This window comes from Rhamphochromis longiceps, linkage group LG3 (genome assembly GCF_057381845.1).
Source record: "Rhamphochromis longiceps isolate RC_006_pf linkage group LG3, R_longiceps_female_GT1.1, whole genome shotgun sequence".
Lineage (NCBI taxonomy): Eukaryota > Metazoa > Chordata > Actinopteri > Cichliformes > Cichlidae > Rhamphochromis > Rhamphochromis longiceps.
This window is the reverse complement of record NC_140559.1, coordinates 55,600,714-55,616,080: the sequence shown is the minus strand read 5'-3', so window position 1 is coordinate 55,616,080 and position 15,367 is coordinate 55,600,714. Positions and strand designations below refer to the sequence as shown.

Here is a 15,367-nt window from a genome sequence, read left to right as displayed (position 1 = left end):
CACTGAAAATGTCACTCGTTCCAGCTTCTCAAATATGAACAGACGGTTCAGTTAATAATTAATGGAATATATTTGAGTTTTTGGACTGTTGGCACAACAAAACAAGTTATATAAATGTGCCTTCAAGAGCTTTGGGATATTACAATAGACAATCACCAAAACACCTAAAAATAAAATAGGGGCAAATATATTTATAGACTGTATGTTTCAGTGCTAAAGGCCAGCGCCTGCAACATTCACAGAACCACGATAACTTCATGAAATGAGATTATAGTGATATCGCTGGTAAAAATCACTCAGATGTTCACTAATAAGTTCACAGCTCAAGGTGACCTTTTCACTCATCCTTCTTCTGACTTGGACAAAAGCAACTAAGGTGCTGATGGCACTTCTCAGTCTAACCACCCCCACTTATCACTCAAATGGGCACACAGTCAAGAGGTCTAAGTGTGAAAAATAGCAGCAAAGCAGCTGACATAGGCGAGAACGGAGGTCACTGTAACTAAGGAAAGGCGGAGATCTGATGTATACTCAGAATTTACTGCTACGTTTTTAGAACTGATACCGAATCCAGTTATGACCAAGAGAATGACATGCATAACTGCAACAAACCACAATGACTGAGTCAATAAACATACATTTTAACATATGCTTCTATCCAGAATAATTTGTACAGATGCTGCTTCACACATTTCCACCAAACAAACAGCTCATGCCAGCACCAAACACCAACCCAGGTGCTACAAAAACTCCTCTGTCCAAATCTGAAAAATGCCGAATATCCCTCCCAGTGATCGACTCACCACTAATGTCAAGTACGAGGAAGAAAAGTTCTCATTTGACTTTTGTTTTTTAATATATACAGTTTGTTAAAACTGTTTTTTCTTCAAACATTCATACACAGTGTAATTCTTCAACATTTCAACCTACAACTGAGAACTTTTCGGATAAAAATGTCAGAATCTGGGCCGATGCTGAAGAACACTCGTGACTTTTTTAACTTGGATCAAAAGTAATTCCCTCTCCCCGACATCAGGAGGGGGAAGATGAACTCTGAACTAAACTCGCTAACAAACTTTAAGATCTGTGATGCTGGGTTAAGGGTACGTCTGGGCCCACACCGGATCGTCTGCTCCGCCGGCAGCGTGGATCTATTTCTGCCCTCATCACACTTTTGTTTTTCAAAAGACATCCACAGTAGCCCCCCCGCCACTGTAGCCTGAAGGCAAAACCACAGTGTTTACTCAGATGCTGGGTAAATAAGGGCCTCTTCTTGAATCTGTCACGCTGTGAGGGGAAATCGCTGGGTACACCGGGTGCGTGCGCGTGCATAAGAGTTTAATCTCTTTTCTCCTTCCTTTTCTCTGACAGTGTGCAAATCCCAGCAGGGATCCCTTTGCAGCTCAAACTTTAGAAAAGGCTGGCAAAAAAAAGCTGAAGCGAAGCCACTAGTGTACGGCATCAACACGCCAGCACCTTTGCAGCCCCTCCAACAGCAGGCCGGCATGCTTTAACAAGGCCCCTCCATCAAGATATTTGCTTTTCGCTGCTGCTTCTCCTCCTCCGCAGCGCCTCGAGAGGCACAGAAGCTGCTAACGTGGCTACCGCCGCATACTTTATATTCCTAGAACGCAAACTGTCTTCCTCAGTGGAAAGTGCCAAACTTTTTCTGTTTTTTTCCTTTCCCCTTTCCATACGCAGTTGGAGCTGTCACAGCAGGTGGTGAGGCACAGGCTATGAAAATGCTAGCAAACCATTGGTGATTATGCAGGCAAAAGATGCCTCAAAAACCAAGAAAAAAATAAGAGCGTTAGAGAGAGAGCTTCTCAACCAAGATAGAGCAAAGAGGAAAGCAGAGGGCTTTGCAACACAGTCATGAAAAATGAGAAGTGAGCAAAAGAAAAGGCTAGAAAGAAAAAAGAAAACAACTTTTACACAGAAACAGGAATATCTGCTGCACTTGGTGACACAATGATACGATAAAAAAAAAAAAGCCAAGTTCCATCTTGATTTGTGTGATTTCTCCCCGGGGGAAGCAGCCCGTTTGATGAAGCTATTTCAGCTTAGAGGAGGAGAAGCCTTGAAACTTAGAGAAGCTGTCTGTCAAGCAATGCTACAGTACTGATTTGACAGGAATAGCAATTCTGGGTGATCCAGGCATCTCTGTGCACTGACAAGAGGATCTACAGCAATGTAAAACTTGGTAATAAAAATACACACGGGAGAAAGAAGTGTGTATATATTAAAAAAAACGACCTGAAACTTTCTGGCCAAACACGCCTCATTTCAAGAAAGAGGGGCTGGCTGACAGGAGACAGCAGGGAGGGAGGAGAGTGCCACCTATTGGACAAACAAACACACTCCGCTTGTTACTAATAAACACAATCTGAGCATCAAGTCTTAACAAAGCCAGCCCGCCATGTGTGCGATCAAACTACGCACTAAATATTTTTAAATCCAATTAACTCTAATCACTAATTAATTAATTAATAAGACCAACGATAATTCTTACTCGAGCGTTTCCAGAAAAACTAAGCAGATACAATCATCTCAGTTAACACTGTGTCGTTGGTCACACGCAAGAAAGAATTCAAAGAGGTCACTTTGATTTGTGACTCTCTGGATAACTGACTTTGTAGCGTCACACTGATGCCATACTACATTCTGTTATGGTCTCCTGTGCGATGTCAGCTTCATGTACAGTATTTGGAATACATGTAAAATTACACGTGTGCCCTTGCAGGGCTACTGCAACACACAGCAGCACCGAACACTTTGTGTGTGAGCTGGAGAGTGAAGCATTATGGTTTCCTGATCAGTTTGGACTTTATGCAAACTTCTGAGTAAGTCTGAGCACTGGATTTGTTTTGTAAAGAAGAAAGTGGATTAATAAACCTCGCATTGTTTTCTACAAGAGGACTTTGGGGTGAGTTATCTGGATTAAGTAAGGAACATGTGCCGGCTCCCAGCTTACCCTGTGCAATTCTAAGTGTGGCTTCTACACCTATTGTTACTCTTGACTAGGGCTGCACGATATTAGGAAAACCTGTGATGTGCGATAACTGTGATCAATACTGCGATAACGATATGACTTGCGATAAAATAAATAGCAAAAAAAACAAAAAAACAAATACATAATTTCCGTTTTACTGCACAGTTTTATTTAATGAAAGCTGCTGTATTAGCAGTGTAACAACAAAGTGCACTTTAACATTGAAACATTGCCCACATAAGAAAATTCTGAAAGACATCCTTCCCAGTCTCTAGAATTAGTTTTAAATAAACATAACTTAGATTATACTGCAAATTATCTCAGTGCAGTTGTTCATCATTTTACCACTCACCAAGCAGTTATGATGTAAGTCAAAACTGGAGAGGAAACTTCACTGTAGTGCTTGCGTAGTTTTCAGCTTGGCTCAGTTCAAACGTGACGGTCCTGCGGCATGTTTCGTACATTTGTGGAATGGCGACATGGGAAAAGTAGTTTCGTGAGGGGATGCGGTATCTCTGGTCCACTTTATGTATCAGACTGGTGAAGCCCTCTCTGCTAACTGTATTTATAGGCATCATGTCTTTGTCAAAAAATGTGTAATGGCCTCTGTTATTTCTTTGTACCGCTTCGACGTTTTCTCATAAGTTGTTCCACTTGAAAAACTCGGATACAGAGACGGCTGTTGGACTGCTGCGCTCTTTGTCTTAACATTAGCAACCTTTGTTTGGCTAGCCCTATCTTTCTGGAACTCTTCAAACAGTTCTCTGTGGTTGTATTTGAAGATGATGGTGGAGATTAGTCGTGTTTCCTCTGGTGGTTGCCACGAGTGTTCGGCAAGTTTTGCAGAGCACCTGTGTTTGGAGAACGTCGTCTTTATCAAATCCAAAGTACCTCCAAATAAGTGAGGTACTATTTTTTTTTTTTTAGGCACGAGTTCAGTAGCGTTCTCGTCACGCGTCTCGCCCTCAGCCTTTACAACTCTGACTCGTTGCTGCAGCGTTGCTCGCTCCCCACCTGCGTAGGAGGCGGGCCTCTAATCCATTTGATTGGTTAATGCCTTGAAGGGCTCTATTCGACTGGTCAAATGTGTAAAGGGGTTTCTTTGATTGGTAAATTCTTTAAAGCACGTGTGTAAACATTTTAAGGTACCCAATTATCGCAGTTTACGTCGTCTTTTGCGATGGGCCCATCGCGCAGGCTGATATTGCGATGACAATAAGTTTTCGATTTATTGTGCAGACCTACTCTTGACTGTTTACACATAATAAAACAACCTGACAGGTTGAGGAGAACTATGATAGCATGTGGAGTCTGCACATTGTCCCTGTGCCTGTGTGGGTTTGGGTACTCGGGCTTCCTCCCACAGTCCAAAGACGTGCTTGTTAGGTTTACTGGTGATTCTAAATCAGCCATCAATGAGGCAGATGTTTGAATGTTTGAACTGCAGAGCATAAAGCAGTTTATAAACACGTGGTTAAAATGTGATTTAGAGTCTAAAGAGCTTTGACCGGTCAGTAGGATGGGAAAAATGCTACATGAATGCGACTGCGTGACATTATCTGTCTCCTTGTGATAAAGGCTAACTCATTCACAAGTGAACATGAACGAGGTCGACCCTGATTCGCTGCGTTCTAGCTCATCCACAGTGCTTTGCTTTCATTACATGCTGAGAGAGAGAGAGAGAAGCTCTCTGCCGCGTCTCTCGTTTTCACTTCCATGTCAAGAAACAAACATCGACATAGCGAATGTTTGTGCTAAGTGCTACGACCAGCACGTGTTTACAAATGCTGGATCTGGGTCTGTGAGATCGGCTCTGCCGCCGCCAACTTGCTGTTCTGACCAGCTTCTATAGAGAAAACCAAACTTTAGTGCTCGTTTTCAATCTTCAGATGAAAACTAAGCAACAAGAAATACCTTTACACACGTGAGAGGCTGCTTTATTGTTTAAAAAAGATTTGATTTTATTCCCGCAGTCTTAAACACACCGCAACAGATTTCTGGGGAATGTACTTTTCTTGATTTTAATTTCAGACTTCTTAATGACCCACTGGAGCTTCAGTGCATACGGAAGGATTAAATTAAACATACTGTACCTGGTCTACGCTGTTCATTATTTTCCTGCATGCTGGCTCCCAACATGAGCCACGAAACGAAAGAGAATCCTCTCACACTTAAATGGGAACTCTTTTTGCCTCAATTATATTTCACTACGAACAAAAACTGTCAAAAAGAAATGACCTCGCTGTACTAAAGTCTGACGAGTAGTTCGACACAAATCCAAACCGCTTTTCACTCGTCACTTTTTCATTGTACTTGAAGAGCCTTGTGATGCACTAAATCTACAGGGACAGGCAAATCAGCACATGCACAGCAGGATGAAGCTGATGACTCTAATCATTATTTCACATTAAGCATGCCAGCACAGATCACTTCATGTTAAGCCAGCACAGCATGGTGTGATTGTGCTGGGCAGAGTCCAGGTGACGACAGCAGGGCGTTGCTAAAAAAGACTCCTCATTGCTCACATAGGTCGCACAGCCCTGGGTAAATAAATGCATGCATGCTTGCTTGACCATAAAGGTGCATTTAACAAAAACAGTGGGCATTACATGAAAAGACGTGCACTGTAAGCAGGCTTCGTGAGAGTGGTGTGCCGACCGAGGCGAGGCTGAAACCTTAGAAGAAAGCGTATTTGCCCCCTTCCTGCCACATTTGGCAGCAAGAACTGCAATTAAGCATTTGTGATAACTGGCAGCGAATCAGTCAGTGCGTTCTTGAACTACTTTTGGTAGGTCAGCCACTCCTGGGAAAGGTGCCCCACTGTTCCAAGTTTTCTCCTTTTGTGGATAATTAACGGCTACTAATGAACAAGAAGCGGAGCTGGAGCCCAACACAGGATGTGAGACTCACTGAAGATACACCTAATGACACTGCTCTGTTATTTGTTTTTAAATAGAGTTACTCGGCAAAGATGATCGCTACAGAAATAGAAATCATACACACGCATACATTTGCATGCACATACAATATAAATCTGTGGGAAACCTTTTCCACCCAGTCCCAATTGATTGCAGCTACAGGAAATGAATGATTACCATCCAAAAAGTTATGCTGTTAGAAATATGTGGTGCACATAAATGGTCTTTAAGAAACCAGTTTGAACTGATTAGAGCTTTGTGACATGTTATGTTTTCCTACTGGAAGGAGCCATTAGAACATGGGTGCAGATGGACATGGTCAGGAACAATACTCAGGTAGGATGAGATTGTACCAGCTGTGCACTAGATTAATGCTAAAGGAGGCCAAACTCAAGCAGGTCATCTTGATAGTGTCTTAAGTCAAAATGCATTGACTTGCTGCCGTGCTATTGGCTAATTAGATATGTGCATTTGTGTCATATCTCTGCAAGGTTCCTGTAACAGTCACGACAGGAAGGGAATCGGAAAGGAAGTGTGTATTAGAAATGAACCTCTCTACCTAGCATGTTGAAGATGAAGTCCTTGGCAGTGTGGACCTCTAAGGCGGTCTGGTCTCCAAACTCCCCCTGCTCCAGCAGTACCAGTTCAGATACCTGTGCCGACAGCTGCTCCAGGGTTGCCCCTGAGCGGAAGTCCACCTCAGAAAGTTTCTTGGCGGGTGCTGGGGAGCGTGGAGTCACCGCGCTCATCAGGGACTCCATCTCTACAACCCTGTTAAATGAGGACAGAGAAAGTGAAACTGTTGTCATTATTTTTAACCTCTGTGCTCAAATGTTGGAAAACCACAATAACCCTACTGTGATGACTAAAGCAGTGGAAACAGCTCCCCTGAGGGACGAATTATACACTCACAGTGCCAGTAATAACTATTTGTTTTAAACTTTACCATTTAGCACACTAGAACAAACCACAGGGCTATCTGTTTACAGGATGTGCCTGACACCAGAGTCTGTGCTCAGACAGTTTTAGTGTTGCAGTCATGTTTTCACCCATATAATATCCGCCTTGTTTTCACCAGCCTTGTGTGAATCATGAGACTCTGAGAGGCACTTTCACAGAGAAACATATGACATTAAGGAACAACCGCCAATGCATCATAACAGCTGAAAAGGTGACACTGATGTTTTGACCAAAACTGCTAAAAGTGGAAATTCCAGCCTTTTTTTAATCATATGAGCACCAATAATTCTTTTTTACCAACACCTATCATGTTTCAATCCAGCTTCATTCACTTTAAATGTCATGAAATTACTTTAATACAATTAACAACAAGCTCTTTCGGCAAGTTGGTAAACTTAGCATTCAAGGTTTCAGTGACCATTACATTTAGCTATTTACATAGCTATTATTTTTTAGCATTTTCAGCCATTGACACTGTTGCAAGAATTTTTGCTAGAGACAAGATTTAGGAAAATCAGAGCCGGTGTTACATTATGAACACGCAACCTTTTGAAAGCAGTAGACTCGCAGTCTTGTAGCCATCCAAAGTTGCAATAAACATGACCAACCAAAGCCCCATGAAGAAAGATACAATAACACATTTACTAAAAGTACTAAAACTAACGATATCACCTCTACATATTTTTTTCGTATCTTTCGTAGGTTCCCAAAATCATTTCAGTTAGTTTTAACAAAAGTCTAGTTTTTGTTTTTATTTTCTTTAACTAAAACGTGTTTTTCACGTTAGTTTTGGTTAAATATGATAACCCTGACCTCTTGGAGACACTGTAGAAACACCCCCAGAGTACAAGTGTTCACTTCCTTAAAGGAGAGTCAATGTATCTACAGCAAGTAAAACTCAAAAACATACATACCGTTTAATAAAACCTGAGCTATTACTTTTTTAATGACATTACAGACTTGTAATTTGGTTGTAAACACGACCATGAGCAAAGGAATGAGTCTGTGAAGTTAAATGTACTACATGGTGCCTCAGGTGGCCGGACTAATTGCGGGACAGGAGTTTTTAAAGGGTTTAGCGTATTTGGGAATGCATTACGTCAATGATGTGCTGTTAAAAATACTGCTGTCCTTTAATAGGCTTGAATAATTGCATTAAATAACGTGCTCTGAAAGTAAGAAGCCTAAAAGTTGTAATGTAAACAAAGCTCAGTCGAGCGGAATGATATCTTGGCCCTTGCCCCACCAAACTGGGTCAATTAGCGAGCCAGCCCCCCCACTTCTAGCTGCAAAGCTAATAGCCGAGAAAATTAGCTACACTGCTGTCTAAAAGTCAACGCAGGCTTCTTAAGCGATTCTTTAAAGGCAGCAAATAACGCTGTTCTGCTTAGAAGAGATTGCAATCAGTGTGTACTATCGTATTAGCTCAGGGTCTGACTCGCAGTGATAATGTCGGTGCGGTGCCTCGCCCAGAGTCGGCTAATTTCTTTTATTAGCCAATATTAGCTCATCAAATTAGCATGCTAGCTAACGTGACAGATGGGGACAGTGAATCCAAGCGCAGCGTCATACACACACACACATCCACACTGAAATGTATACACACACACATAACCCATACAGATGCATGCACCCACATGCACACACACTCAGCGAGAGTGGGTGTCGTTAGCTTACGAGTCGCGGTTCACAGTGAAATGATTAGCTGTCAGGCTAAAGCTGCCAAATATCCCAAACGGACACACACCCGTTACACGCTGACGCGAGGGACTCTTCGCTATCTTCTATCTTTAATGTTATTGTGATGCCTTCGCTTCAATCCGCTTTCCTCAGCTGTCATTTCCAACAGGTCCTGGGCACCACCTTTCCCCTGGCAACACCGTCCAGGAAATCATGGTCCTACTCAGAGGATCCAGGGATTAGCGGTGTATGTGGAGAGCACGCCCCGCGTTACAACACTACAAACGGATTTGTGAGGTCAGGTTTATGATTAAAAAATGTGCCTCGCAAAGAAGATAAAGGCAAGAGCTGAAGGTTTGATAGGAGGATTGCACAGCTGGTGTTTTGGAAGGCTCCAAGTCCATCAGAGCAGTGGTGCACAGTGATCCAGCTATCTGCTGGATGCTGGAAAGAAATAAGAAATATTCATCCTGTATGATAAAAATGTCACCTTTAATTTTGAGGTAGGTTATGTAAACTGGATCCTCATGGCATTAGCAATGTCACTCATTGGCTGATTTAAAGATGATGGGGATCAGACACAAATATACTGGATATTATTAATATATTCCCTGTATTTATCTGTTGTATCATATCCATTTTTGTGCTGGTTAAATGCTCCAAAAACAGTGTGATGAAAACCTGAAAGACATCTAGGGTTGTGGTGGAGATTGAGCCAATCCCTGCTGTCAAAGAGTCAGCAGCAGTTACACTCAGGACAGCGCTAACACAGAGAGACAACCATTCAAACACCTATGGCCAATTTGGAGTCACCAGTTAACCTAACATGCATGCTATTAGGCTGTGGGAGGAAGCTGTGGTTGGATGCATTTTCTGCCTCTTCTATAGTTCCAGTTTGCATGGGCAGCACTCTAAGCAAAAACACCCAGACCCCCCTTCTTCCAGCAATTGACTCCAGCTCTTTCACAGAAATGCAGAGCTGAGAGACATAATCTCCCGTGTGTCCTAGACTCTGCCGACCAATCGGACACCCTCAACGCACCTCGTCTCTGAGGAGTCATCCTAGTCGGTTACCCAAACCTCCACAGCAGACTATATTTAGTGCAGCGGCTCTACTCCGAGCCCACCCGTTATCTCTAAACATGACCCCAGAAGACAACATTTGGAGCAAGCTTATTTTTGCTCCTTGGATCCGAGATGTTCTGTTAGTCCTGTCCCAAAGTAGGAAAAAAGGAAGGGAGCAAGGCCTGGGGAAGGAGGTCATAAGCAAGCTGCCCAGAATGAGCCTGATGAGTCCTGAGCAGTAGGAGGCTTTGTGGTTAATGTGTCGGTTAAGAACAAAAAGCTTAGCATGTTATGCGTAACTCTTAATGGTACCAACTTTCAGCTGCAAAGCTGAGACCTAGGTAGACAGTCTCAGCTGTGCTGCAAGACCCTGTAATAAAGTTTCTTTAAGTTTGTCATCTTTCTTGTGAAATATTGTGTAACCTCACAAGGAGATACAGTCAAAAATCTTTAGCATCCTCATCCAACAAACTCCAATCCTCTATCCAGATCGTGTCATCTCAGGTCAGATTTGAGATGATCGTGATGACATCCTTGTGGTTTTTATTCTATTTTTTTTTACCCTTAAAGATCTCTTCAGGTGACATTTCAGAGTCGGGTTAAATTGAACTTCTCGTGACACTGAAGTTCAGCTGCAAAACTTTTGGCTCTTTAAGGAGTAACTTCCTTTTTTATATTCCCAAATGATATTTGACTTAGAAAATTTCACACAGGGAAGATGGAATTAAACTCCCAAAAATAAGATGTGTTAAATAAAATGAAGCAATAATGTCTCCCTGGAATCCCCCAGCAGTTGTTCAATACTGGTAGGTGAACCACTTACTGTTTAATATCTGAGGGTAAACCTCGTGTGCACATTCCCAAGTTATTCATATTCTGCATCGCTGCTACATTTCAGTGGATTGATAGCGCCTGGAATAACCTGTCAGACCTCCCCCTCAGCTTGTCAGTGGATCATTACCACCTCACAGTCTGCTATCACACTGTGACAGTGAGAAGAACTGGCCATATACAGCCCAACGCTGTCTGATTCATCAGCCTATCCCGTGCCATAAGAGGAACATTTATCAAGATAATGCTGTACCACACTGCACTTAATAAGCAAGCTGAGGGAGCGACACTAGCTGTCTGCCAAATGAGAGGTAAGAGATAACCATAGCCTTCAGCAGACAGAGTGAGATGCTTCAAAAGAGGAGTGTGATGTCTCTTAAACTCTTTAGTTTTTACTTCCTTTTACTGGGAGAGGAAACGATATGCGAAACATCACTTCATACAGTGGTGTGAAAAAGTGATTTCCTATTTTTTGCATGTTTGTCACACTTAAATGTTTCAGATCATTATCCAAATTCAAATATTAGACAAAGATAACACAAATACAAAGAAAATGCAGTTTCTAAATGAAGGTGTTTACTGTTAAGGGGAAAAAAATCCAAACCTACCGTATTTTCACGACCATAAGGCGCACTGTACTAAAAGGCGCAGTCTCAGTTATGTGCGCCATTACTGTATTTAACACACACATAAGGCGCACTGGATCATAGGGCACAGACAAGTACCGTATGCGTATTTAAAAATAAAGCGGGAGCAAACCCGAGTTTGGTACCTTACTCACATTTTTATTACCAGTAATCATCATCATCAACAACAACACACAAGCATACAAGTGTGCATATTTAAAAAATAAAGCAGGAGCAAAACAAAGTTTGGTGCTCACATTTTTATCATCAATCAAACCTATCGAAGTCCTCATCCTCTGTGTCTGAATTGAACAGCTGCGCTAAATCTCCACCAAACATGCCAAGTTCACTTTCTTCACTGTCAGAGTCACTTTCCGTGCCATGCGGCTCCTTGGAAATGATGCCAGCTTTTGCGAAAGCTCGAACAACAGTGCCAGCAGACATGTTAGCCCAAGCATCTACAATCCATTGGCAAATTGTGGCGTAACTCGCCCGGCGCTGCCTTCCACTCTTGGTGAAACTGTGGTCTCCATCGGTCATCCATCGCTCCCAGGCCGCTCGCAGCCTTACTTTGAACGGGCGGTTCACACCGATGTCCAGCAGTTGGAGTTCCTAAATTTCAAAACTTACACTAACTACTGATCTTATCTATTTCTGATTTTATCTGTTTTGGTTTTATATACTGTTTTGTTTGTTTGTTAAGCTTAAATTTCAAAACTTACATTAACTACTGATTTTATCTACTGTTCTGATTTTATCTGTTTTGATTTTATATACTGTTTTGTTTGTTTGTTTGTTTGTTAAGTGGGTTTAGAGCTCTGGGTAGCTCCCCAGCTGGGTCTAGACTGGGTCTAGAGAGTATTTTAAATTCAGGGAATTTAAAATAGAAAGTAGCTCGTCCACAGAAGGACTGGTAGCTCCCCTTACGATAAGGGTTCAGATCGCGCGAACAGGTGTGGGATTAGAGCTCTGGGTAGCTCCCCAACTGGGTCTAGACTGGGTCTAGAGAGTATTTTAAATTCAGGGAATTTAAAATAGAAAGTAGCTCGTCCACAGAAGGACTGGTAGCTCCCCTTACGATAAGGGTTCAGATCGCGCGAACAGGTGTGAAATGTGTGTGTTTAGTTAGTTTGTTTGTTTGCTTGTTTTAATTAATTTTAAATCATGCTTTTTATTTGTTTTTGTTTCTAATGTCTCTGTAAAGCACTTTGAATCACCTTGTTGTTGAATTGTGCTATACAAATAAATTTGCCTTGCCTTGCCTTCCTTTGTCAGGCCTCCCGGAATGACAGCAAGCTCACAGTTCATTTGTTTCACTAGTTTTTTCACATCGGCTGTGAGATGGGCACGCATAGAGTCACAGATTAAGAGCGATGGTGATGCGTGGAAAAAACCACCTGGTCTCCTTACATACACCTCCCTCAGCCACTCTTTCATCATTTCCTCATCCATCCAGCCCTTTTCATTTGCCTTAATGATGATTCCTGCTGGAAACTTCTCTTTAGGCAAAGTCTTTCGCTTAAAAATCACCATAGGCGGCAGTTTCTGTCCATTAGCATGGCAGCCAAGCACAACAGTAAAAGAAGACTTTTCATACCCCGTTGTGCGTATCGCTACCGTGCTGGTCCCCTTCTTCTCCACAGTGTGACTCACCGGGATGTCAAAAGTGAGCGGGACCTCGTCAATGTTTGTGATGTGGCTGGGCTGGATGTTTTTGTCGCCGATGTGTTTGCTGCAGTAGGAGTGGAAGATGGCCAGCTTTTCATTATAATCCGCTGGAAGTTGCTGCGCTACCGTAGTCCTGGTCCGGATGGAAAAATGGCACCGTTTCATAAAACGAAAGCACCAAGACGGACCTCCTTGGAAATGTTCAATGTTCATCTCTTCAGCTAGTGAAACTGCTTTTAGCCGAATGGTGACCGTCGAAACGCTTCTCCCGCTTTGCTCGATGATCCACCGCTTGAGTCTTTCGTCCAACTCGGGCCACCTCGCCTTATGTCCGCGGAAACTCAGCTGCATTTTCTTGACCTGCCGGAGCTTGTTTTCTAGCTTCCTCCATTTGCGAACCATCGATTCGTTAATCTTAAATTCTCTCGCCGCTGCTCGATTTCCATGTTCCTCCGCGTAGCTGATGGCCTTCAGTTTAAACTGTGCTTCGTAAGCGTGTCTCTTTGCCATTTTCAGGGTTGTTAAAACAACGATGTCCTGCATAATGCACATACCTGTTCTTTTATACAGGTATGTGCGATAAAGTCAACGCATACACTTCACCCTTTAGCGTTCTCATGGTGTTTTCTACTACGGCCTCATTACAACACACAGGGCGCACTGCGCTATAGGGCGCGCCGTACGTTTTGAAGAAAATCTAAGACTTTTAAGTGCGCCTTATGGTTGTGAAAATACGGTATATGGCCCTGTGTAAAAAAGTGATTGCCCCCTAAACCTAATAACTTGTGTGGCCACCCTTAGCAGCAACAACTACAATCAAGCATTTGGAATAACTGGCTATGAGTCTTTTACAGCGCTCTGGAGGAATTTTGGCTCACTCATCTCTGCAGAATTGTTGTAATTCAGCCACATTAGAGGGTTTTCGAGCATTATCCGCTTTTTAAAGGTCATGCCACGGCATTTCAATCCGATTGTTAAGTGATGACGTGACGAATCCTACTTCCGGGCCTAAAGTAGTCTGCGTTTAATATGGCTTTTGTGTTGTTAACATGTTTAATGTTATGTATTTTCTTCTATTTAATCTCAAAAAGCTCCTAAAACACTCAGTGATCACTGCTGACCTCCCTCGGCTTTTATTACCGCTAATCATTTATTTAAGCTCAGTTTTTAAAACCTTAGGATGTAACTACAGCCCAGCCCATGCAGCAGTATATGAATGACTAACCTCGTATTGTGGATGGATTATCTCAGTTGTTCTCCTGGCTGAAGTTTGGTCCTTTTACAGCATCCTGCCATGCGATTACAATTGTTCCTGACCACCGAGAACACTCACGTAAACTTTTATCGAGGGGAAAAAAAGTTAGCTTGTTTATATTATGCTAACATAGCTGTGTCGCTAGAGGTCACGTAGCACATCATTATATACCAGCTAGCCCAACTTCAGTAACCCTACAAACGTCACTGCTGTTTAGTTTTCTGTCTTCATTTATGCTGGAAGTGATAATAGAGCTGTACGTTTTAATTTGTTTCCAAAACCCCGCAGTCAGGACATGCTATATTGTATTTAGATAGAAGCTAGCGAGCTAACTCCCTGCTAACTTCTAACTCCGTTAAATGTCATAAATTCCGTTTTCATGGATGCCTGGATGTTAAACTCAATTCTTACACCTGGTAGAGCAGAACGCTGATCATTTTATTAAAGATGAAAGACTTTAGACAGTTTTTCAACTCTCAGTAATGCCATAGTGATCGTTTGATATATGGACCTGCAGCGGAGTTTAGGTCCAGACATGGCTATTGACGTCAGACTGAACAACCGGATAGGATTCGGGTCAGGACTTTGACTAGGCCACTCCAGAGTCTTCATCAAGCTTCAGTTTGAGGTCATGAACAGGTGGCCAGACGTTCTTCTTCGGGATGTTTTAGTAGATACCAGAATTCATGGTTTAGTTTATCACAGCATGTCGTCCAGGTCCATAGGCAGCTTAACAGCCCCAGACCATCACACTACCACCACCACTGTTGGCAGGATGTTTAGGGCTGGATATCGTCACTGATTTCTATAATCGATTCGATTGAGATTCACAACGTCCCGATTTGATTCGATTAAATTTTGACTCATACAGCCAGAAATATTATAATAATGATCATTTATCAGTATATATCCATATTTCTATATCTATGTTGGTTATAAAAACAAAGCTGACACTTGTGAGACTTCATCAGAGGTTTAAGCATCACAGCAGATGCATTTGTGTCAAAGTAACTGAGGAGATTTTCCTGTCCTGGCTTTTTATAGCAGATAACTGCCTTAAAAATATTCTGCAGTAGATCAAAAATGGAAGAAAACCATGAACCAACATTTGAACATTACCTGATGTAAATGTGACAAATATGCAAATCAGGAATGGGGTAAACACCCTTTCACACCACTGTATCACCCAGGTCTAGAATTAAGGGCTGCCTTAAAAATATTCCTCCTGGCAAGTCAAATCAAGTGGAAACTGCAGGAACCTGTGAACATGTATTTGGGGAAAAATGTTTTGTTTTATGGATAAACAAAAGAACATTTGTCACAACTGGAAAATGTGAGCATTTTAAAACAGCAAAGAAAAAGTCTGGCAAAA

The 15,367-nt window shown here is 42.2% G+C and overlaps 1 protein-coding gene across 1 annotated transcript in view; it reads right to left on the bottom strand.

Moving 5' to 3' along the window:
• tmem102 (transmembrane protein 102) overlaps positions 1 to 8,870 on the bottom strand; it is a 30,769-nt gene extending 21,899 nt beyond the window's left edge. The window contains exons 1-2 of the mRNA XM_085400415.1: positions 8,618 to 8,870; positions 6,470 to 6,681 (exon numbers count right to left, since the gene is read on the bottom strand). Of these exons, the coding sequence (XP_085256541.1) occupies positions 6,470 to 6,671 (202 nt within the window). The 5' untranslated portion in view covers positions 6,672 to 6,681; positions 8,618 to 8,870. The remainder of the gene's footprint in view (positions 1 to 6,469; positions 6,682 to 8,617) is intronic.
• Positions 8,871 to 15,367: the final 6,497 nt, after the last annotated feature.